The sequence below is a fragment of the Manacus vitellinus genome, unplaced genomic scaffold, assembly GCF_001715985.3.
Source record: "Manacus vitellinus isolate BGI_N305 unplaced genomic scaffold, ASM171598v3 scaffold_13_pilon, whole genome shotgun sequence".
NCBI classification, from domain to species: Eukaryota; Metazoa; Chordata; class Aves; order Passeriformes; family Pipridae; genus Manacus; species Manacus vitellinus.
In genome coordinates this window covers 1,729,191-1,754,717 of record NW_021938999.1, presented here as the reverse complement: position 1 = coordinate 1,754,717, position 25,527 = coordinate 1,729,191, and the positions used below count along the sequence as shown (strand labels likewise).

At 37.2% G+C, this 25,527-nt stretch overlaps 1 protein-coding gene across 1 annotated transcript in view; it reads left to right on the top strand.

Moving 5' to 3' along the window:
* Nucleotides 1-25,527, top strand: part of CADPS2 (calcium dependent secretion activator 2) — a 289,954-nt gene that overhangs the window by 120,542 nt on the left and 143,885 nt on the right. Inside the window, 2 exon segments of the mRNA XM_018067963.2 lie at nt 3,401-3,522; nt 21,679-21,790. Of these exon segments, the coding sequence (XP_017923452.2) occupies nt 3,401-3,522; nt 21,679-21,790 (234 nt within the window).

Here is a 25,527-nt window from a genome sequence, read left to right as displayed (position 1 = left end):
ATTCCGCAAATGTGCATACCAGGAAATGCTTATCTCTCTTTTAATAATAATAGAATCAAAATGTTACCAGGGTGTGTGTTGCGTATTTGTTGGTCCGAAGGTGCCATACTTGTGCTATGCATTTGAAGTGGCTTTAGTTTAAGACAACAGATGATATTACAGAAAAAAATATTTCAATTATTCAAGAGTTTAAAACAAATAAAAATGGTTTATCTTTTAAACAGTGTTTTTTCTTAAGTGAAATGAGCATTTTTTTTCATGTCGTTAAAAATTCAGATAATTTTATCCCATGTCATCATTAAAGACATAGAATTAAAAACATATCAAGAATAGATGATGAAAAAGTTTGAATTCTTTGTATAACAGAGAAATGTAAAAGCTCAACATCGGCTTTCAAAGAGTAGTAAGAGCCATCATTCTATATGCCAAAAAATATTAGTTCATCAAGTATGTAAAAGTAGAGTGCAGGCCGTAGTACTGAAGTATATGAAAAGATGAAGTATTTGTAACTCCTGTGCTGAATCCCATGTGTCTCCATCACATGTGCTGTGTCTGCCTCCAGTGGATTACCAAGGCTGGAATGGTCCATTAACAAAGAATAGTTCTGAAGCACCTAAAAAGTACCTGAAAAAGTTTGACAATAATGTTTTCTGTCTTTCAGTTTGCTTGGTGAGGGATGTAAGAAGAAAAACCTTCTCTACGCCTATAGAGAGAACTATTATGTACCCAAAATTATGTGATATTTAGGTGAAAAGCACAGTAAAAGTTTGAAACAATCATTGAAAATTGCCAAGAGATATAATTTTTGATACATTTGGAACAGCTTTGCTTTTATAGCCCTTCCCCTCTCCCACCAGAAATGTAGACTGTTGGGTCTGGTGAACTAACATTTTTCTTTTTAATTTTTCCCTATCACTGATAAAGAGGTGTTCTGCAGCATAAGTTATCTACAGTTCATCCTCTACAAGCCAAAGAATTAAATTAAATTAAATTCTCTATGTGTGATAGTTTTTAGTAAGACAGATTTTCATCTTAAACATGGTATTAACCACGTAAATTGACTCTCTTGCCAAACAAGTCTCTTACTCTTGGGAAACAAAATCTCAGAAGATATAAAGACGAAAAGAAACAGTTGAACTGATACTAATGCAGACTGAAATGTAGATGGTGTGATCTTTTTCTGTGCAAATGGCCAAATAAGAAAAGCTGACTGCATTTCCTCAAAATGAAGAATACTTCATTTTTTGAAAATGTGAGGTCATATGTGCAGAACTTCACATTTCTTGAATAACACATAAACATATCCATGTCACATCCTGTGATGACTCAACTAAACTGTAAGGCAACCAGCAAAATCCCTGCCAAGGGCTGCTGCACAGGCACACGGATGAACATATCTTAGGACAGAGTGAAAGAACTTGACTAAAATTTCTGTATGGGGAGTAAAGTGGCCAGGGTTCATGCTGCCACTGCATGTTGTTATTACGAACAGCAAAAGTTGCTAGTAATAATTATAATGTTCTAGTGGGAGTGGACCTTGCTAGCTAAGGTCATAGACCCTCCTGAGCATCACTGCAAGCAACAGGGACTGTTTTTACAAGTTGGATGTTTCCTCAAATATCTTGTTTGCAGAAATTAAAAAAAAAAACAGACAATATAGTAGTAAAAGTCTTCCTCATTTATATTCTTCAGCTGTTAGACAGTTTCAGAAATAGACAAACATTTAGGAAGCTGTTTATCAGCTAATGAGCTAATGTAGATCCGATACACTTTGGAAGGAATGAAATGCAACTTTGTTCCATTGCTGGAATCCATAATTTTTACCAAATTAAAATGTACTGTGCAATTAAGTTGGAAACTCAGGAAAAGAAGTATCAACATAAAAGTGAATAAACATGAAGCCTGCAAGGACATACACTTGATATGTGGAAAGACCATATAGATAGTATCATCTAGAAGGAGCTCTAGTGTAGTCTCTCAGTAATCATTGATCATTTTGCTGACTACTTGAATTCCTGGACAACAAAAGATGGAAAAGAGGGTTGACTATGTTATTCTCCCTAAATTGCTGTTATTACTTATAAAGCATAATGGGCAGTGTTGATAATTTACAAGTAATATAAAAATGTTCTAAATTATCAATGGCTATCATCTCACTGCAATATTTACAAACTAGCAATTTTACAAGACATTTAACTATTATTAAGGTTCTGGGAGTTTTAAAGGACAAAAGATTTTGCAGCTAGGAGTGAAGCCTGGCTTAACTTACTTTAGTTGGAACAAAGTGTCAAATTTGCAAAGTGTTTAATAGCAAAATATTTTAGTAGTTGCTTGCTGACATAAGAAACCAATTTGTCTAATGAGACCAAAAGTAGTCATTACTTCTGGCACCTTTAAAACAAATTAAACAAATATTGGTTTACAGGTGAGGTTCAGTTGAGGACAGCTTCTCTTGCTGATGGAGTACATTTTTCCTGGTTTCTTCTCATAGGCCCAAATGAAACTGGCAAGAAAAACTGCCTTTCTAAAGCAAGCAGGGGAGCCTGACTGTCTACTCAAGACTTCTCTGAATTAGAAACATCTGAAGTGCAAAAATTCCAATAATTTCACACTGTGAAAAGCTGTAAGATTTATAAAAAGCAGAGAGCATTTAAAGTAGGCCTGCATTTGGCTTTTCTGAGCTGTAACTGAGTAGTCTAGAGGAGGTGAAAATCTGTGGGATCTGCCAAGCTCGTAATTTCCCTGGTGATGAAAACTCAGAGCACAGCTGGTAGCAGTGACTTTTTCCCTTTCTCTTCTCCCTCTTCCCCATATGCATGCTGAACCTGACTGTAAGTACTGCACTGGGAGAAGGAAAAGATGTATGTAGTGGGGAAAAAAATTACAGGAGCTGATGCTCTGACCTTCCTCATACCAGGACAACACCAAATCACTTTTGAGATTAAAGAGTTGCAACATCCAGTGACACAGAACCGTGGTTTACCTTTCAAGATGTGATCAGTGTACTTGTTTACACTCGGACTTAGTAACCTATTCGTTCTGTACATATTCACTTAGGTGACTGATTAAAAGATACATTTCTTCATGTATTAAGATTTAGAATTATATTCAGACATTAGTCTCAAACTCCGCTGTTGGCATTTAAATTATGATTGGAGTGAGTATTTGGTCATTGTCCAAGAGAAGCAGAGCAAAAATTTCAATTCCTACTGTATGTTGTTGAAAATGGAAAAAGAAGACAAAATCAAAATTCTTCTCTGTCTGTTAAGATTTGAATGAGTGGACCTTGGGACTTCGGGGATTTTTTTTTCTTTTTTTTACCTGTGTGGAGCTTAGTACTGCAATAGTCATGGTGTGTAATTTTTTCTGAAGGATAAACTATTTGCTTTATCTTCCTCAGATTGTTATAATGGAGGTACAAGGTTTAAGGTCAGTTGCTCCAAATCGGATTGTCTACTGCACCATGGAAGTGGAAGGCGGTGAGAAGCTTCAGACAGACCAAGCAGAAGCTTCCAGGCCACAGTAAGCCACTCTGCTGTTGCTCCATCCAGTATCTTTCCTTCATGCTGTGGGAGAGCTTGTCTGACTGTGTTCACAGGTTTTACAATTAACTTAGTGCTAGGTTATATAAAGTTTTTTCAGAAAGAATCTTGAATTCTTTCTGAAAAATTAAAATAGAAATAATAGCTATTTATGATGAAGTAAGTATAAAGTGTGAATGGTGTCCAAATGAATGCCATTGAATGTATGGGTGAGGAAAAGAACTAGAGACTGCATGGTCCAAAAATACAAACCTTGTGATAGATGTTAGCCTGAGGTGATTTTATGTATTCTAGGTTAATGTGCAGGTGGCCTTGTGGAGTGTAACTTGTACAATTGGTGGGAAATCAATACTCAGTAATCAGTCTTGACAGAGCTTGCTCACATGCTGAGTCTATTTCATTTTAAATTATAGGATCCACTTCTTTCAATTAAGTTTTGATGGAAGCAGTCAGTAAACTGACTTGGAGGGGGATAACATCATGCCATCTGAACCAGTTGGAGTGGCAGAGAGGAAGAAATTAAATTGGTTGATTTGTTTGACCTGCACACTGTCTTCAGACACTTTTCTCTCTGTTAAAATGTCATTTGGAATCTTTTGTAGATGACTTTCCAGATAGCACATTGGGGTTTTACTGGCACCATAGTGTGCCTTGTGAAAAACAATTTAAAAATTGCAGTTGTTACAATATCTGATAAAACATCTTCTATGGAATTGGAGTGGTAATTTCTATTCTGTTTGGACCACAAAGACAGACTTTTGTTAGGAAAAATTATAAGCACAGTTTTATCTCTCTCTTCTGGGTTTGGGAGTAGGAGGAGATCTAACTTGGTGGACTTTCTCCTAGCTGCAGCAAATTTCCTTGGCAAGTAAGCCAGCAGCCTACTCCAGTAACATATTCAAACAGTTTTGCAGAATACTAAATATGTGGGAAAAGACGTAAAATTCATTTGTCACAGTCCCTGGCTGTGTTCCTTCTCCCAGACATAGGAATACTTATTCTTATCATTTGCACGTGCTACATGAGGACTTTCTAAAAGGAATGATAGTGCAAAAGACACATGGAGGTACACATTGAAGCAAGGTCATAAGTGGGTATGCAACATCACCTGCTCATTTTTGGACTAGTTGGGGTGTTCGCTGGTGGCTCAGGGTCCCATGAGAGTCACAAGGCTTTCTCATGGAGGACACATCACCAAACTGTCCTTGTCTTCAAGTTCGGAGTTGCTCTCATACAGTTTCCTGCAAGGAGTGCCTGTAACATTTGTCTGCTGTCACAGCCAAGGTTCTTGTTCTTCTAATAGTGTATCTCTCTTTTTCCTCACCCTTGAAGTTGCTAGGGTCTATTTTAAATGCTCGATTAACCTCTGATGTCATTGGTATGGGTCTTCAAATCTCCCTAAATCACCTAAATATGTAAATTTTTGAATTTTAGATACACTTATTGTCCTTCCAGAAAACACTGTAGATATAAGGGGTTTGTTTCTCAGCTATTTCCAAATATAGTGAACAAAACATGATCGGGATAGTTGACAGTTAGTTCATGGTTTACTTTTTACATACTGAGGGCTGCATGTTAAGGTAAAGATTGTAAAATCAATCAGAAGGTATATATCATGTATAGATGCATAAAGTAAAAGTTAATAACAGATTAGTTGTTTTTCCTACCTGTCAAAGTAGAAGCTTTGTGAAAAGGAAGTTCCATAAAAAATGTAGTCAATATGAGAACAACTGAAGTATTTCTAGGAAAAAGTGTAATGTTAGGACCTACTCCAAGCTTGTAAACTGATTTAATGGATTTAAGGTATGAGTTGATTGAATATGGGAGGAAGACAGATTATGGGATATTCCATATAAGTTATGTGTATGAACCAAATCCGTATGGATTTGGATGGAAAAAATGATGCATCTTTAGGAGGTGAATTTTTGAGAGATGCCTCAAACTGTTCACTAGAAGGACAGGAATGGATATTACTGGTGCTGTTGACCTGCTGTCCTATAAAACAGTCTAAGTTGAATGGACACAGCTTATAGAGCTCTGGAATCTATCTAGTTCTTGTGCTCTTCTGAGTAGTACTGTTTTCCATTTCTGGCAAGAGTGATTAGGAGACATTGGCATACAGTATGATTATGGGCATATAGAGACATTTAGTTTGTGAGCACATATAGAGATGTCATTTGAGGCAATAGGGGAGGATATTAAATTAGACAAGCATGAAATTAGCAAATTATGGGCAAAGAGTAAGAAGATGAAGGAAGCTGCCTATGGAATGGGACCTTCTTTCTTCCACAGTTTAATTTTTCTGTTAGAGCCAAATCAGGTTTTCTTGGCAGTAGCAATATTGCTTTTATTGATTGGTGGCAGAGGCAACAAGAGGGCTTGGCAGGATTTAATCAAAAACGCTGGTAGAAGAGAACCTAGGAACTACTGGTACAATCAGGAGGAGTCCCCAGGTTTCAGAAGACTTAAAGCATCTCTTTTTTCTCTTCCCTATCCCAGGCTATGTCCAGTTCTTCTAAGATCTTTCTTAGTTTTATGATCAACACATCCCTTGCCCCATGCAGTCATCTACCTCCTGTTGCACACCTGCTTTTTCCAGCACTCATCACTATTCTCTGATAGGGACCTGCCAGGGTGACGAGGAGGGTCAGTCCTTGGGTGCAGGGTTAGATGTTCTTCTGGAAAGAGGAGGTATAGGAAGAGGTGGAAGCAGAAGTGACTTTCTGCTGCTGTTGGTGCTAGTGATGATACTACTACTGGGAATAGAGATGCTTCCTTTCCCCCTTGGTCCTCTGGCAGGAGTAGGCAAAGTCATGTGTGTAGAGGCCAGTGACCAGCTGGGCAAGCACAGCCAGTCCATCTCTTTTCTGATACAGAAGAACCAAGCTGTCAGAGGCCTTGGCTACTGCCTACTTTGCCTGCTACTGCAGCTGGCTCCTGGTATAATTTTTGATACTGTCTTTCTGATATGGAGGAAAAGTATCACTGAGGCTGGAGGAGATCATAACTTCAGATTTTATGTGGGATGTACAGCTAGAAAAGGGTACCAAAGCTCTCCTACTAAGTGTAGAATGAGATAGTGATGAAAAGTGAATGATTACTACCAACCTGCTGTGGGAAACTGCTGGCAAGGGCTCCAAATCATGCACTTGTCACACACATATTTTCTGTAATCAGTTTATCATTTTGAACTGGTAGATACATTTGTGGGGGGAAAGCAGTAAAAAGAATTATTCATGCCTATTTTTTTCACTGGCAAAATGTGAAATGCAGTGCAATTCTACTACTCAGTCAGAAGTTTCAAAAGCTTTGACAGTGAAAAGGAGAAAATTAGATACTCAAATGAATGTTTCAAAATGCCACTGTAAGCCAGTGTCGTCTTAGAGTAGAGATTAATGGAAGCACGAGTCAAGGGCAGACTTAAATCACAATTTGCTATTCCAAAATGCTGAATATTTTCTCCATTATTTTTATGAATCTCTATAAGTGTTACTTTGAGTCCCTGAATGTCTGTCTTGGTTTAATGACAAATATTGGGGCGGGAACTCCAATAAAATGAACACCCTCCCCTTTTATTCCCCCTCTACTACAGAGAGACAAAAATAGTGCAAGGAGGTTATAAGTGAAAAAATAACAGTTTACTAACAAGAAAAAATAGCAGCACCACAAAGAAGCAAGGGAAACGGCTTACCCACAAAAAAAAAAAAAATAAAAGGGAATCCACAGCATCACGTGGTACTCTGGGAACAAAGGGGAAAGAGAATAGTGGAGTGTCCTCCCTGTCAACCACCCCCATCTGCCCAGCTAAAGAAAAGAAAAGAAAGCAGAATATCACAGAATATGCTGAGTTGGAAGGGACCCACTAAGATCATCAAGTCCAACTCCTGATCCTGCACAGGACCATCCTCAAGAGTCACACCATGTACCTGAGGGTATCATCCAAATGCTTCTTGAACTCCATCAGGCTTGGTGCTGTGACCACATCTCCAGGGGAGCCTGTTTCAGCACTCAACCATTCTCTGGGCGAAGAACCTTTTTGTAATACCCAACCTAAACCTCCTCTTACACAAAAACCCAGGAAAACTGTGTTTCTCACAAGGACTTCCACTACTAAACTGACCACTGCATGTCACCTGGTTAACAGGTTCAGGTCTTAACTGCAGCGGTGGTATTAGTTTGGAGTCTCTTTGTTCCCTGCCACATGTTGCCCCTGGCATGGTGTGCTGGCCCACTTGGCTGGGCTGGGCTGTGGAGTGGCAACAGGGGCTCCTGGCACGGACAGCAGTTCCACATGGCAAGCGGGTGGCAGGCGAGCCGCAGGGGCAGCCTCTGGTGATGAGCGAGCAGTGGGCAAGGGCCGATGCTGGAGCTCCCGGCTCTGCTGCTGTCCCAGGGAGGCAGGGACAGTTATCAACAGCAGCTGAGACCTCGGAAAAACTCCAACCCGTGGCAAACCCCTCTCTCCAACTGCCTGTGCCAGGTGGGCAAAGTGACCCTTTCAGATGATGCAATGGTGTGAATGTTCATCGCTATAGCTCCTTCCCTTGGAAGGAGTAATAAGGAAAGAAACAATGTTCTTTCTTAAAGGGGAGGTGCTCAGTTAGAATTCCTAGAAGGAGAGCATAGTTTTTATCATAGTATTTATTTTTATAATAAATATTTTCTGGTTTCTTAATGCTTTGAACCCCTGTCTACTTTCTTTCTCTTTGAATAACAATTTTGTGTGTTTATAATGAAGTGCTTAATTTTCTTCCTTAGCAAGCTAAATAAAGCACTGCTTATATGTATGTATATTAATGAATAACTAACGGTTATTCTAAAATGCAAATGCTATAGAACAGTGTCATTTTACTGAGCTTATGTCTTGAGTAATTTTACAAACATCAGTTACACAGCTTCACACACAAACCCTATAAAATTTTTATTAGTGCCTGTGAAATGTTTCTTTATTCCTTCCAACTGTTTCCTGCCTTTTAGCCCTGCTGAAAATCCCTCCGACATAGCCTGTGACCTTTTCTTCCAGAGATCAGTAAGCAGACCCCTCAGAGGGCCCCTTCAGTTGTGTGAAGCTTTGCATAACTTTGTTGCTGTGACGCCACAGGGAGTCATCTGGAAAAATCCAGTGCTAATTTCATTTTTCAAATGTTACTGAGGTGGCTTCATTTTTAGTCTTGTGGAGTCTGGTGTCCACATGTTTTCTTATCACTGATTTTTATTTACCCTGTTTTTTAAAATAGTTTGATTTCCTGAAAGTGTAATGTTTTAGGTATGTATAATCATGCCTAAAGATAGGAATATGCTATCTTTTAGCACTACTAGTGACATTCTCTTGTCACATATTTATGCAATAGGAAAAGATCATATCTTGCATGAAGAGAAAATTTTAATAGAGCCAAGATATTCTTCATATTTTGTTGCCAGTAATTGCATAATCTTATTAAAAGGGCTGTTATATATTAGAATTATGTGAAGAATACATGATTAAATCTGACTAGAGGAGGCAGGGAACCTCAGTCAGTAATGCACAAATAAAGTAAATGCTGCTTATATTTTTTTTATGCCATATTCCATCATAGTTAATTCCATAAAGTATTTGAAATATGAGAACTTGTGGATACATAACTAAAGATTACACAGCAAAACTTTCATAGAGAGGTTTAAAAATAAAAAAAGGATAAAAGGCCTAATTTCTAAAATTTAAAACTTCCTTTAATGACATGTTCACTCATGAAAAAAACCCACCCTTTTTCTTTAATAGGATGTTTTGAGGATATGGCCTAAGATGACATTTCTGAAGAGAAAAAGGATAGATAATGTGACAATCATGTTCCAAACATCAGATAGTTTTATTTCTTCATCATAGTCCCTGCAACTTTCTAATTTTTATTTTTGATTAAGGGAAACAAAAAGATGGTAATACTTAAAACTATCATCCAACTTTTGGTTGCATGACACAGATGTACAGTATGTGAGGAAAGAGAAGGCCCAGCTATTCCTCCCACCTGCTACTGCTCTGCATCTGCATAAGTGAAACTTAATTTTGTCGGTAGTCATTCAGTTATACTGTTAATTTTCTGTAATCATTCCTTGTATCGTTTGCATGTGTACAAATCCATGTTCTTGCTGTTACACAGGAGAAATAGTAGAATAAAAAAGTTGTGCCTGCCTCATATTGCTTTGGTTCTTAAGTAGAAAATGAATAGAATAAACACAGGAAGAAAGGAGAGACAGAAATACAAGTTTTGGCTGATCAGAGAGGGAGTAATCAAACTCTTCTGTTGCTAACAAGCCAACCAACTCTCCTTACAGTGAGGGGTTTTTTTCTGGTTTTTGTCTAGGTACTTTTTTTATTGAAATGAGTGTATCCACACATGGGATTTTTTACACAGGGATAATGAGATTACAGTTTCATAGTGCTTGATTTAACTGTGCTTAGCTTGCTGTTCATATGATTCCTATTGCATCTTCTGAGGGTAAATTCTCTTTAGGATTTAGCTTTTTGATCAAGGTCTTTTACTGGATGTATTTCACGTGTTCTTTTCACTATAATCTCTGAAAATTTCTTACTTGCATATAAGTGCCATGATATCCAGTGTTGATCCAACAGAGGGTAACAAAGTGGAATTGCTCATCCTACTTTTGGCATACTGATTTATTTTCTTTAAAACTTAAATACATTTTATGCAACATTTACAAAAGCGAGTTTATACATCAGAGAACTTCTGTGCATCATTAGTAAGATTGTTTCACAGGCTAAAGCTTGAGCAACATAATTATGCTGTTTACAGAGTGCTGAAAACTTGGTGAAGGTGAGCATGATCCTTTAATAGTATTTTGGAATTTTAGGGAGGTGGGTGGGGATCATGACAGGAAAGAAAGTATGTCTGCTTTCATAAACTAGGTTTGATTGAGTAGCATAATGGCTATTATAATTTTCTCTAGGATTCATCTTTATATCTCTAAAGGATAAATTCCATTATTGCTTTCATCTTGGTGCAGTTTTTTGGTGCAGTTCACAAACTAGGGTGGAATAAACTACCTTTCAAACAACTGGGTGCTATGATGAAATACCATATATGTTGGTCTAGTATCCAGCTGTTAAGGAGAAAAAAGAAATTGGCAGTAGGAAATTATCTGATGTTTTCTTGGTTCTGCAAAGGAAATGATAGAAAAGAAACAAAATATACGTTTGTCCCAGCCTGTGTTGTGGATTAATGATGGAAGAGTTTCACAAAAGGAATATGGATTCAGCTGAAAATATACATGACAGTTCTATTCAGTTATTCATGATGCCTTGGTGTTATATTCTCTCATTGATTACTTTTTTTATATTGTCTAAGAAATTTTTCATCTCTCTTACTGCAGAGAAATATGAATTACGTAGAGGCTTTTAATGTTAAAAGAGATTTGAAGCTCCGCTGGATAATAATCTGAGCAACTTGATTTTAGCTGACCTTCCTCTGCACAGAGTTTGAACTAGATGAGCTCCAGAGGTTCTGTTCAGCCTAAATTTTATGGTGATTCTATGATTAACTCCCAAAATTATCTATCTAAGGGACTTTTGAAAACTGCCAGTGCTAGAAGGGAATATTCAGTTTTCAGATAAAGATAAACATGGTATGGAAGAAACTGGGGTGAGACAAGATAGTTAAGGTTGGTTGTATTCTCTGCTCTATTTGGATAGTTAACAATAAACAAAATCCTTCTGACATCAAGGCATATATTAGGGTATATAATATATATCCCCTATATAATAGGTAGAGAGAGTGTTAAACCTCCTTATCTAGTGGCACTGCTGAAAAGAATAGCTGTTTTGGGGTACTTGTCTTCTTTTAAAATGTAAAATGACATTACATGTTTCTTGCAAGACTGATACCAGTTTTATTTCACAGTGCATTTTGGAAATATTTGACTTTGAAGCTGCATGTCCCACTCTTATACCTTTCACTATAATAATCAGGGCTTGGAGAAAGACTTTATATGCTCCTTAATGTACATGACGTATCTGTTTCCATTCTTATTCCCATCTAATCCACAGCAAATGCAACTAATATTTTGCAGATAGATATAAGAATTCTCTAACATTGTGCTAAAGCATCTATGGATGTGTGATCCAGCTTAAAACTGGAAGGCATTTGGCTATGAATAGCATGGTGTGGAGCCAAAGCTAATTAAATCTTGCTTAAAAGAAAAATGTTTTGGATCAGGTTAAGCCTCATACTAATATAGCTACCTGGGTATAGCTACCTGTCGCTAGCTGGGTCGAAGTGAAGGCAAAGGCAGCCTGTACAGTATGATCTAGAGGGATGGTGGTGTGTCAAAAAAATAGGTGGGATTGAGAAGGACTACCTCAAATTTTATCCCCAGTCTCCTCCTGGAATACTTTGGTAGAGTGGATTTAAAATTTGTCATTCAAAGTGGTCTGCACCTGCCTCAGATTTGGAAAATGTAATTACTGTTTATGGGCAATAGTTGACAGGAAAGCAACTGCTTTGGATTTCTGTTAAATTTTTATATGATCAGAATGTACTGTTTTACATTTTCAAAATATACTATTCTTGTATCTTGGTTTGAAGAGACCTTTCAAAAATTTGCTTATATTCATTGTAAGCAATATGATACAGGTACATTCAAATTAATTTCTAAACATTTTACTAGATACAGTGTTTGTATTGGAACAGATTTTACAGTTTTATTAGTTTCGGTTTGTTGTTTTGGGTAAAGAGAAAACTTAAGGAAAAGGGCTTGAAAGAAAGCAGTTTTTGCTTTTGAATCCTGTTCAGGCTATGAGTACTTTTTACATGTCAAATGCTCATGACATTCAGAAAACTGCTTTTCACCACATCATGGGCAGACTGTTCTCTGCTGTCATGGTTTTAGTATGTGCATTGATCCTCAGAGGTGTCAAGAGGTCCAGTACTTTAAGAATACAGAATAGTCCACTGAACAGATGAAGAAAAAATATTTATAGATCTTGAAACTTCTTAACAACTCCATATCATTTCAGGTATGACTCTACAGGTTAATGTGCCTATTTGAAAGCAATACCAGCAGATTGAGTGTAGGAGGACAGTAAAAACAAAGACAGAATAATGTGGACAGCTGATAACAGTAGGAGTCAGAAAGAGTAGTAAAAGAGGTTTCAGAATAAAACATACCAGTTGGTATGATGGAAACTGGAATACTGCAATTTTCTGATTTGGTTCCTGGGTCTTTCCTGATAGACTCTTCAGGCTCAGGTGGGTCAGTCTGTTTTGTGATTTGTTTTCCCCCATCTTCTGACTGAAGTGACAGCATGTACCCGCTTCATCAAAGTACTGTGTACAGCAAAGTACAACATTTTGAAGATTTAAAGTGTCGTACAAATACAAAGTAACATGAAATAAATAGGACTTGCAAATTTTAACAATGTGCGGATGGATTCATAATTATCTTTTTCAAGGTAAAAGTGAAATAAATATGCATATAGAAATTTCAAGAGCATAAATGACCATATCTTGCTTTTGTGTCCATCACCAGTCTCTAACTGGGTTTGAAACTTGGTGGGAAACTGGAGTTAATGCTTTATGAATTCTTCACATAATGTGTATCAGTGATTCCTAGTGCCTGGCAGTGTGTCAGTCTAGCTACATACCAGTGCAAATCTTCACCCTGGCTTGTCTTGGTTGTCTGTATTGAAAGTGAAATGGGAAAACAAGACTAAGTAATAATTTATTCATACTGTTTATATTTGTGATGACAATAGTTGTCATAATAGCATTCTGTACTGTTAGAGTGCACTTTTCTCATTTTCAGTGTAGGAAGCCTAAATGAGTGTTTTTAGGTAGTTGCTTATTATGCATTGAACCCCTCTTTTGGTTTGCCTTTCTGGTTTCTATTAGGCACTTCTTTATTTTAAAGAAAAACTAGTCACATATTTGTTGTATCTTTTTTACAAACAATTTTCATATATTGATAATTATGTTTAAAAATAAATACATGATTGTGTCTAACTCATTATTAGCTCTGTGATAAATAGTAATTTTGAGCTCTGCTAATTCTTTTATTTAAAACAGTTGTTATTTTACCAAAGGCAAATCCTGAAAAAAACCTGCATATGATCAGATTATTCTTTCTTTCCTTCCTTTCATATTAATCTAGTTGTGTAAAGGAGCTTTAAAATATAACATATCCATCAAAACACGGTATCCTTGCTGTTGCTGAAGATCCAATTCAGAGCTTTTTGTTCTTGATAAAAAGTTCCAAGAAGGGATTTCTGTTGTTTCATAACAATTAGCCTGAAACCCCTTAATTTTGTTGCTGAATCTAGAGAAAAAAGAAAAAAATACCCAAACATTTTCTGATTGGCTATACCAGATAGTGACTCAACAATACATTCAGAAATGAAATGACGAACTACTTAGTGTGTGCAGCTACAGGTCCTGAACACCCAACTTTTTTATAAGGGCAGTGCTGAAGAGATGGTTTGTTAGTCTGCATTTCAAACCACTAGTGTGCCAAGTCAGAAGTACCCATGTAGGTGGAAATAAATGTTAAATGGTAAAAGACAGTAGTGTGGACTCTGCTTAGGTGGAATCAAAGGTGACCCTTAAAGGCAATTGCATGACTTTCCATCGTTATACCAAGACTTACCTTTTTCCTGTACTGTTCCTTCCTCCTGTCATCCATCTCTGTAGAACAAATTATCTTTCTCATACCTATATTTCATAATTTTAGGAAGATTTTGATGGAAACCTCAGGGTTAAACCCTTTACTATTGTCATGCTTTTTCACTAGCTGACAGCCCTTAAAATAGTAGTTAAATACAGGAAGTATTTATGCAAAATATCAGTGCTTCTTCAGTAGGGATTGTAAAACAATGAATCTGTAATTCTCACTGAGATTTGTGCATAAAATAGTGGAGTCACAGTAACACAGGGAAGAGTAGAGTCAAAACACATAAAAGGTTAGATGTGAGCAGTGATGAAAGGCCAAGACACATGTCCAAGCTCATGGTTTAGTTTGCCTGAGCATGCGGCTCACCTGTGCTTCTACTGTCAAAGGACATTATGACTTGTTTAGAACTTTCTTTATGCATTGGTTTTCAGCTGCAGTTTAATGTACTTGCTCTGATCGAGGAAATTATTCTCCCTGTACTTCCATCAAAATAAATGAGTAATTTTCAAATAGAGAAATAAGAAAATGTAGATTATTTTTTTCCACGAAAAACATTTACAACTTAAACCCCATTATAAGCATTATAGAAAGGTACAAGCGTACAAGCTCTTTCCCTTGTGGTTTCAAACATGAATTCCAGATTCCACTGATGTACTGGAGAATGCATACATAAATAAATATATATGAAAAGATTAATGGCTGTAATGTTACATATAAGAAATAATCCTTACCGTATTAAATCTTTGGTGCTGCATAATAAACTTGTGTTGTTTGTGCAGTAACTTTCAAAATCCTTTTTCAAGAAACTTCATTAAAGGGAGAAGCTTCAATGTTCATATTATTTTGTATGGTGTGCAAAAGAGAAAATAAGCATGCCTTTGGGTTGTATAAGACAGCTGTTAACGTTAAAACTATGATTTCTGGTGTAACACCCTGGTGTCAATCATTACCAAATGGATGGGTAGTTTTGAGCTCATAAGAGAAAAGGAAATGCTTATATTTTTCCAGTTATCAGTGGGAAAGAGCTAGTAGCAATTAGCAACAACTAATACTCCCTTTAGGAGTTTCAGTAAAAATGCCAAAATCAGATAAATATGGATTTAACTCTATTTTTGATTGTCTGAATGGAGCCTTATCGTCAAATTATAGATTTATTGTCATATTGCTGTAGGATAACTTGCACTGCTGGTACAGTGACTGGCTTGCTCTCACATTTTTTCTCTCTACATACATGCAATTGGAGTTAGTAATATGCAACAGTTCATAAGTTCCACACTCACGCAATCCTTCACTAAAAATGGAACATTTGTCAGGCCTGGATTTGAAGTGTTTTCAAGTGTCAGTGTAGTCAGATGTGTCAGGGAGGGCTGAGCCTTATCTGTCCTCTTATTTATCTGGCCTTTTTATCTGGCCTTTCATGTCATAACTAGTACTGTGAGTATGGTTTCTAACCTGAGGATTATAGATACCTCGTCTTCTATGGTCCAGGTTTGTTTCTAAACGAAGTAGAAACAGCAAAGTTAGTATAGATTCTTGAAACAGTTGAGACACAGGGATGTTACGGAGAACTCAACATTCTATTTCCAGTTCAACTCCAAGATGTACAAAGATGAAGTGCTGGTAAATCTCTTACTCCTGTGGAGCAGTAAGATGCCTAAAAAACTGACCTGGATGGGTTTTCCAGCTCATTCCAGCTCTGTACACGTCCCTGTATGGATAGGAAATAAGAAAACTCTTCCTGAAGACCTCTTAAGGTAATTTAATGAATAGTTAAGAAACCTGTTCAGGTACATTTATGCAGTAGAGTTAAACAAGAATCAAACCTAGAAAGATGCAAAAGGAGGCACCACCAAGGAGAGCAATATACCCTGGTACTGGTTTCAAAAATGAGATTTCCTTAGTGCCAAGGACAATAAATTCCTGATGGTGTAAAAATTCTGTAGACTTGATATTTTACCAGAAAGTATTCCAGTAAATAGAACAAAAATAAAACTTCTAGATATTTGCTTAGAATAATAAATTTTATAAATTCACTCCCATGATCTCATAAAGAAAAGTTTTGACTAACAGAGACCATGAGTAGAAAGGAAAACCTGAGAGAGAAATTTGCTGCTGTTTCCAGTGTATGAAATGTGTTCCAAACTGAAGTAGAAAAATAAATTTGCTTAGAGGAGTTTCTGTGACACAGTGATAAATCTTAAGCTGAAATAAACATTCACCTTCTTGCTGGTAGTAAGTACTTTTGCAGTGAAGGGAAATAAACTTTGGCAATGGATTCTGTCACTAATTACAATATCAACCCACATACCTCTGACAGCAGCAAAAATATGGTGAAAATACTGAGGTTTATGGTTAAAGATGAACAAACATCAAATCACTGCAGTTTCTATAGTAAAGGGAACGAGTAGGTAAAAGCAGAAAACTTATGTAAAGAAAAATTATATAGCAAAATGAGAGCTGAAGAGGTGGAATTGGACGTTTTTTTCAGACTTTGTAGTTTTAGAGGTCTCCAATATGCTACATGGGCTGCAGCTGACAATACAGTGAGCACACTGCAGCATTTAGTGCTGAAATTATTGTTCCTTTTGAATGCTTTTCTAGCAAGATTAAGAAAAAACTCAAACAAACAAAAAGCCCAGCCATACAATAAAGGTAATTATATAACTTAATATGAAGACTGCATGAGATCCACACTTGTTTTGACTAAAATTTTGCACTACCCATCGAGACACATTCAGCACCAAAATTGTTCACATTAACAAAAACCATTGGACGTATATCCATAAATCAATGACTCCTCCAAAGGTGGGGAAAATGGCTGATTTGCTGTTTCCATTGCTTAATTTGGTAATTAAAACGTATGCTATTAAAATATAAAGTATTGGGTTTTTTTCTATTTTGTTAAGAATTATTAAAGATACACTGATTGTAAATAAAATTTCAGAAGATAGGTGAATTAATTTGCATGGCATTTCACCCTTCCACAGTTCTGGAGCTCCATAGCAGAGCAAGCTTTAAATAAATTATCTGTAATACACTTGGACTCAAATGAGTTCAAAGTGGCACATGTGAATTACTTCTCTTTTCACAGAAAGCCAAGTTACAACCTGCAGATTCACCCACTCCCCTGCATGAAAAGCAAAAGACAGCTGTAAGATTTATTTTCATGCTGAAACTATTTCACTGTTATTGGTGTTGAAAGTTACAATCTAAAGAAAAGTAACTTATCTTTATTCAGCATTCAAATTCCAGAGACCACATTTTTAGTTCTTACTTAAAACAGAAAGTAGCTCAATTAAACAACTAAAAAGTTTTTGTCTTACGAATATTATGAACAAGCTTTTGCATGGTGGTTGACTTCTAATTTGTGGATCAGAAAAAAACATTTCTGGGAAGTACTGTATTTTCTCCAGGAAAAATATCAGGATGCAACCCGAACCTTCAAAGAAAGGTATAGATTTATCTGAGCTATACCTAGCAGCTTAACTTTTAAATTTAAAGGAAATTTTCTGCTACAATATTCACTCCAGTGAAATTAAGCAGATGTCAGAACAGGAGATATTCATGTTTTTATAGGTATGTGTGAATGCATTGGACAGAAGAAAAATGTGTTTTGGAAGAAAAAATTTAAATTTTTGAGAAATTAAGTGGATATGATTATATTAGCACATAAAATCTATAAAGTCAAATAAGACATTATAGTAATGGTAATAAAGATCTGCATAATGATAATTACTGTTAAGGTATTGATTCCATGAATTATTAAGTATCCTCCTAACCTATATTCAACATTAAACTTACCAGCTCTTTGAATGAGTGTACAGATCTAGAATGAATAGCCAAAAGTATGGAAAAAAATGATGGAATTTTACAGTGGAAATAATAAATGGTTCAGTAAAATCATGTTTATTTGTTAGGAAGGCTGTATTTATGATCTTGGTATTGTAAAATTTATGAATTTAATTGCACAGTTCTTAGTTACAGATGATGATGACACTAGCTTATTCAAGGTGCTTGTTTGCGTTTACATTGTAATTAATTTTAAGTTGGTCTGTATGCTGAAAATCTGCTATCTCCTATTATTCTTTCAGATATAGTATCTGAAAGTGTGATATCCATTTCAGTGGAATTTGGTTAAAATGAATTATTATTCAAAAACAGGAAGAATAAACAGATAATTAATTTGTTGACTGGAGTCTGACCAGGTGTCATAAAAAAAATATCCAGGGGGGGAAAATAAGTTGAAATCTGACAGATCTTGAGCACCAATATAATTTCAGAATAGTAAAGAGTGTTTCAAAATAGGCTTGCTTTTGTACACCTGCAAGCTTTACTCAGTCTATCCCTTGTTTTGGGTCATCCTTAGTAAATACTGGTAATAGTATTTACTAGTAAATAAATGTGCCTGGTTTCTTGTTACATTCATGGCACAGTCTTTACAGTTCAGAACTTTAATAGGACTGAAGTTTATTAGTAGGTATTGACAGTGCAAAATATAGCCAGCAGGGACATTCTTATTGCTACGCTTCATTTCATACTGGTGAAAATGCAAATTGCAAATTCTTATTAGCATGAATGTTCATATGGGTTGAACTACAGCTGGGAGTTCAATATACATTTGATTAGGCTGTCATTTCTGAATTCCACTTCAGTTCTTGCCTGATGCATTAATAGTATGCGTAATAACATAATAATGTACTTTTAAATGTACAGCATAAAGATAAACTCAGTGTCTCTCTGGATTATTGGATCTCTTATACTCATGTTCTTTCTTGGAAGAAGCAACTAAGTGAACATGGTACCACTTCTATTTTTGTTGTGTTTTCTCAACTTCTAATTTCAAATGGCATGAATCGATACCTCTGCAAAAATACAAAGCTTCAAAGAAACAGGACTTTTGTTCTAGTAATCCACAAGGAACAAAAAGATGAGCTATGTGTACTTTGCTTTTATATTCACAGCTGAGAGGAACATTAGGTACCCACAAGTAAGCGTGATGCTAAAGAATACAATCTTAGATTTGCTTTTTCTAACAGAACGTGATTTCTCATGAGCTCTTTCATGAGGAATGATGGTAAAATCTAGTCCGTAAATTCTGTGATCATCTAACAGATAATTCACTTCCAAAGACATGTTCCTAAGAGATTATGAGAGTCTGCTGAAGTTCTGGTCAACCAGGAGCATGCAGGTCAATGCATGGAATATTTCTACCATAAACATTAAGCTTTAGGAATTGACTCAAACGGTTGCTTTTCATGCCAGGATTTTCACTTACTGCTGCAGATGGAACAAGGGATGGGAGAAAAATGTCAGTCAAGGCTAGTAATCAGATCTGATTTTAAAGGTGATTTCTAGTACTAGATGAGTGCCAACAACAAGTGAATGACCCCATGTTACTCTCATTCACATCAGTCTCACATTGTGCATCTAAACTGGAGAAGGAGCAAATTCTATCAGGCTCCCTGGGCAAGGCTCATGTGTGCCCCATCCCTCCCAGCTATGTCCTTCAAAAATGGAGCCTGAGTCTCCAGAGCAAGCTGCACCAGTCTTCAAATCTGGTGCTGGGGTGCTCAAACCTGCTGCTTAGCTTGCAGAAGCTGAGTCACTGCTGGTGATGTTCTCTTCTTTAAATGCTTTAGTCAGCATGACCTTCCATTTCTCTTCTCTTTTGTATGAGTTGATGCTGGCACTGGATCTTTGTAGAGAGGATTTCAGTTTGGTTTATTATTTTAATGGGAGTTTCTCTTGGTTTTTTGCATGGTCCTGTCCGTTATGGCATGAACAGTTTAAGGATTCTGGAAGCCCAGGGACAAACAAACCTGGCACCTGAGAGAGCGGGTGGAGGTATCAAAGTGCTTATGTTGTGTTTGCAATCTCAAGGCAGCATCCTTCCTGGAGGCGAAGCTGAAGATACAACTATCTCATCTTTTATGAACATGCTTTCTCCTTGGAAATCTCATTTCTGTATTGTGACAAAACCTACCCTTGGGACCGCTGCTGAGAAGAGCAGTTGTGCTAGGCAGTTGCACATTTATCCTACAGTTGCAGCATTTATCACCGGATCATAAAACAGGTTTTCTTCCACTCAGCAAGGTAATTTCATGTCAGAGTTCTTATTTCAATTACCTTTGCTGAGGCTGAGGCTATACACACCACAGACAGAGAGGAAGCATCTATCTAATCCAGACAAAGCAAAGACAGAATGTAACGTAAGGTTCGGTTAATTTACAGAGAACCTGACTTTTGTAGTCTGCTTGTTCAGCCACCTGTAGGACTGGTTTACACAGAACTGCTGCTTCCTTAAAGCTTTCTAGTTTTGGTTACATATTACTTTCTAGACTTTGTCTTGAAGTCGGTAACTCATGTTAGTAGAAGGATTTTCTTTTGCCTCATAGATTCCTTTGCTGGAAGATTGCTACAATGTGTTCACTGTCCAACAGTGGAGAGATTGTGTATTCTTGAATGTAAAGTAAAATTGCTGCTTTTTCTAAATGAGGCCTAAGATTTTGCCTTGCGTGATACATACTTTTATAGAATATGCTCTTAAGGTCACCTTTTTTTTTTTTTCATTTTATTAGATTCTGCTAATCATAATATCTCAAGCAGTGGAAAAACATGAAGAGAAGCTGGAGCTGTGCTTACTTTTTGCATTTTGTTTATGCCTAGTAGCATAATCAAAATCAGTACCATCAATGCAATGAACTCCATGTGATTTTTTAGAAAAATGAAATATATTGTTGAAGGAAGTTGCAATTTGATTTGTATAACTTTCCTTTTTTGTACCACTGGCACACACAGTGGGGGGAAGGCTGACAAACCAAGTGTCTTAATAGAGATAAGAGATTAACAACTAGAAGTCTGTCTGCCTAATTACTGTTCTCTAAAAGCATGAAGCCTTGTGGCGGTAATTATCTTTCAGAGCTATAGTCACTCTGATAAATAACACTTTTTTTCCTTTTTTTTTTTGCATTTTTGTTTACATTTTTTCTACATTTTCATACTAAGTTGTAACATCTCATAAAATATAAGATTTTTTCTGCCTAAGTCTCTTAATTTCTGCATGGTATGGTCACCTGTAGTGAGTTGAGACATGATTCTTTGCTGAATTAATATGATTTGTATGTACAAGATAGTGACTATAGTATGTTTCACAGAAAATAGATCTCTATTTGCTTTCTTGCTTGGTTCTGTTTGTCCCTATAAGGATCTAATTTCAGTTCTTTGGGGTTTGCCATTAAAAATTTTTTGATTGATTTTTTATTTTAAAAGTCATACAGAAAAGCCAATTTTCCCATGTAGATATTTGATTTTGGATTTTCAAAAATGTATCTCCCGTTTCTTTCCCATCCTCTTCCTCCAAAAGCTTGAAAATTAAGTTCTAGGTGTGCACTGATAAATATTCTGCAGAAAAGATGACAGTCCTATCACTCTGAAGCCTCTCCTCAGCCCCAGTTAAATTCTGTTGTTTTCTTTATTGCAGATGGGGAACCCAAGGGGATTTCACCACTACTCACCCTCGCCCTGTTGTCAAAGTAAAACTCTTTACAGAAAGCACTGGGGTGCTGGCACTTGAAGATAAAGAACTGGGAAGAGTGAGTATTATGTGTAGACACAAGAAATATGTGAGAAGTGATGGGTAGAAGTGTGAATATTAATAAAACATGCCATAAAATAGTATAAGGCATTCAGTACCAATCTTCTTTGCTGTGACTGTACCAAACACTGCTTTTTCTATTAAGGGTGACTTTTCCTAGTGTTCAAAACATGATATGTTGACTTTCAGAAACTTACGTAGGGGATCCATGGTGGTTCTCTTTGTCATGTTTAAATTTTTTTTAATTTCTACATGACATACCAATGGTTTTAGCTATTCAAATTAGGAGTGAAAGGGAGTAAGATAGGATTTGGCATGTAGTAAATACAGCAAACAACTGGGGAAAGGAAAGGAAGGACTTAAGTGGTAGAAGGATGAAACAGAATGAGAGAGGAGTCGTGGAAATAGTATGTCAGACTAAAATAAGAGCTATTCTTGTACTCCATGAGCTTCTCTTCTCTTTTCATATTTTCCCTGTCTTGACAGAATCATTTGTCCTTTTTAGGCCAAAATCAAGAGCTAGAGAGTGAAATGTATTATAGAAAGAATAGGGTAGTGTGAATGAGGCAGAGAGTGTCTGCAAATCTTCCCTCCTTCTGCTGAAGTTTTCCCCTCTGACATATAGCACATGAAGAATAGCTCACATTTTAATGCTCAGTTTTACAATCAGAGTCCTGGATGTTTCTCATTCAAGCAAGCACAACTTCTTGGAAAGAGCTGGGCTCTTCCCCATTTTGTGTCTTCCAAGCACAGGTAGCTACACAAAGACAGATTCTCCCAGACATTGTGTCACTTGTTAAGGCCAGGACTGTATCCCCAGGATTATTCTTCTTGCCTCATCTCATGTCCTTCTAAGGGGCTTCCAAGGTCGCTTGATCAAGGATGGCTGAGGTGAAGGTGGGATCTGCGTGGGGAAGGCAACACCCTGGCAGGAGCCGGGCAGGCAGTGTGACAGGGACAGGGGAGCCACAGGGGTGCACCTGAGCAGACCAAGGTCACCGTATCTGGATGCAGAACAATGAGAAGAGACACTGAAAGAGTGGACTTACAGGAACTACATGGTGCTGCTAAACATAGAGAAGTTTCATCTCTGTCCCTCCTTGCTCAGTCCTTTCAAAGAAGCAAAAGAAAAGTCAATACCAAAGTGAAGGGCAGTGGAGAAGGGCCTATGTGGCCATTGTGAACAGTAGCCAGCAAAGTCATTTTCCAGGGAGTCAGAGAAGAAACATCATCCATATAAACAGGCTAAAGATCACAGGTGTTAACAGGATCCTCTGGCTCTGCAACCTTAAATAGCCAAAGTTCAGGTACTGGCCTTGGTCTGCTTTCTTATGCTGCAGCCTGTCTGAGTTACTAGGACAGGAGGTTAAAAAAATTTAAAATTTAATTTTAAAGAATGGAAACATTTCAAATGTAAAATATTGAATATAGCTCTTGCCTTAACCCCCGATGGCTGGTTTGTATTTTTTTCCCTGCTTCCTCTCCCTGCACCCTCCTGGCTGCCTTCTGACACATCTGTATTTGTCATCTGGTCAAACCAGTTTAAAGAAGGTTTTTGGCTGGGAGGGGTGAGTGGAAAGAGGGAAAATAAAAATAGTTAATTGAGAAGGAACTGAGCAGTGAGCTCAGTGCCCTATTGTTGGAGTCTGACCCAGCTTTCCCAGAGACAAAGCAAGATATATAAAAGATGAGGTAGGGAAGAGCAATCTTCTCTTTCTGTTTCTGATTCTTACTCTTCTGTTGTTTTTGGCAGAGAGGCTGCTTGCTTTTGTCAGATGCTCTGAGATTTGGCAGTTTTTACGAGAATTAGGCTATTAAAATAATTTCTTTTTGCTGTTTTTTCCCCTTTGTCACAAAGGATAAAGGCCATCCACCTTTTCTCCCCCTTGCATTAAAGCTTGTGCTGAGATTGGGAGTAGCAAACAGGAGTACCCAAGAGATGCTTGGAAACTGCTTTTATGCTTTATAATCCACTCCTGATTTACCAAAAATGTCCAGCCCACATCCTTGCCAAAAAAAATACCTACTGTAAAAGACAAGTCAGTAAAAGATAAACCTCCCACAATGACCTTATGTGCAAGGTCCTTAACAGTGGAAAGTAACGTGAAAAAGAGCATGTTGGATGTGCATTAGCCTATTTGGGTGTCTATCATTCTGCACCTCCCAGGTCTGACAATACTGGGGGTTCCTGACAGACACCTTACAGCTCATGGGTGTAGATACTCAACTCAGGAAAAGAAGGAGTCTTCCAAATTTCTTCTTTGGTTTAACCAGAGTATTTGAGAGTGGTGATTGCTAAGGTTCAGAGGAGTTTGGGAGAATATTTGATAGAATTTTTAGAAAACAATTTGAAGGTGCTATGTACTCTTATTGTATACATTTTAGTTTTTGAAGTCTTTTGTTGGCAATGTCTTTGTTTTCAGGTCTGAGAGATTTAAATTCAAATAGCCTTTGAAAAGATGCAGGATCCCACTGGATAAGCTTAATTCTTATAAAGTTTGGAAATTTTATGCCTGGTCAGTACACTGCAGTGACTTGCAGGAGTACATCTGATCAGATAGGTTTCTTATGCTCTGAAAAGGTTGGAAGATACTTCCAACTGGTATTTTTCCTGTACTTAAAAATTCAACTCAAACCTGCCTCTTCTGAGGTAGGCTTACTGTGGACACTAATTCTTATCTGTCAAGTACTTTCTTGAAAGTGTGTGCCTTGACCTGATACCACTTTTCTACATTATTGAAGCTTGCATTTCCAATACCCTGCAGTTATTCTGAAGGTTTTGTTCTGTTTAGTCTATCATTAGAAACAGAAGGCAGCATCAAGCTACATGATTTGAATTTTGAACTTCCATCAAATACCAAAAGGCTTCTTCTGCCACCAAGGGATCAGTTTTTTAGGAAAAGAGATCTAAGGTGTGAAATGTGGAGCTAGCAAAAGTTTCCCCAGAGCTGTAGAGAAGATATTTCCATTGACCCCATCAGTGCATAGCAGTCTCTCTCACTTATGAACTTATGATGTAGACCCTGATACTAGCACTGCAGGTCCCCTGTTTCACGAGGAGGCACTACTGATTTCCAGAAGTAACTAGCTCATGGTGGAGCAGAAGGGATGCAGTCTCATGCTTTCAGTAGAGAGGACAGACTGTATTTACAGCTTTTTCCCTATTTGGAAGGCTGAGGGCTGCTCAACCTCTGCTGCAAAAGTCACCAGGTAAGCACCAAGCCACAGAGGGCTGTTGTCTGTACATCTTCCTTCAAGGCATTTAAGATGGGGTTAGCTGACAGGAAGTAATACTTACTGTGTCACTAGTCTGACATTGTCTGTTTTCCTCTAAAAGAACCAATAAATCCAGTCATGAATCCCAAGAGAAGATTTTGCTTGCTGCAGGGTATTGTCCTGGCTCCCTGCTGACCACTTTAAGCATTTTCAAACAAAAACAAATCTTAACCTTTCTTCTCTGTTCTACACAAACTGGAGAACATTTGAACAAACTCAGTTTTCTGCTGAAAACAGAGATATGTGCTGCACGGAAGGGGAAGGGATGTTATTTGGATTTGAGTTCTGAAGAAAATGAGCTTCTGGAGTGGTCTCTGCCTGTGGTTGTCCAGACCTCCACATATAGTGAACCCCTGATTTTAGCTTCCAGAAAGTGAGGCAGACTGCATCTTTGAAGCTAAGTTCGTTCTAATGAGGAAATGTTAAGAGCTTACTTTGTTCAGATATCTTTGAAGTGTG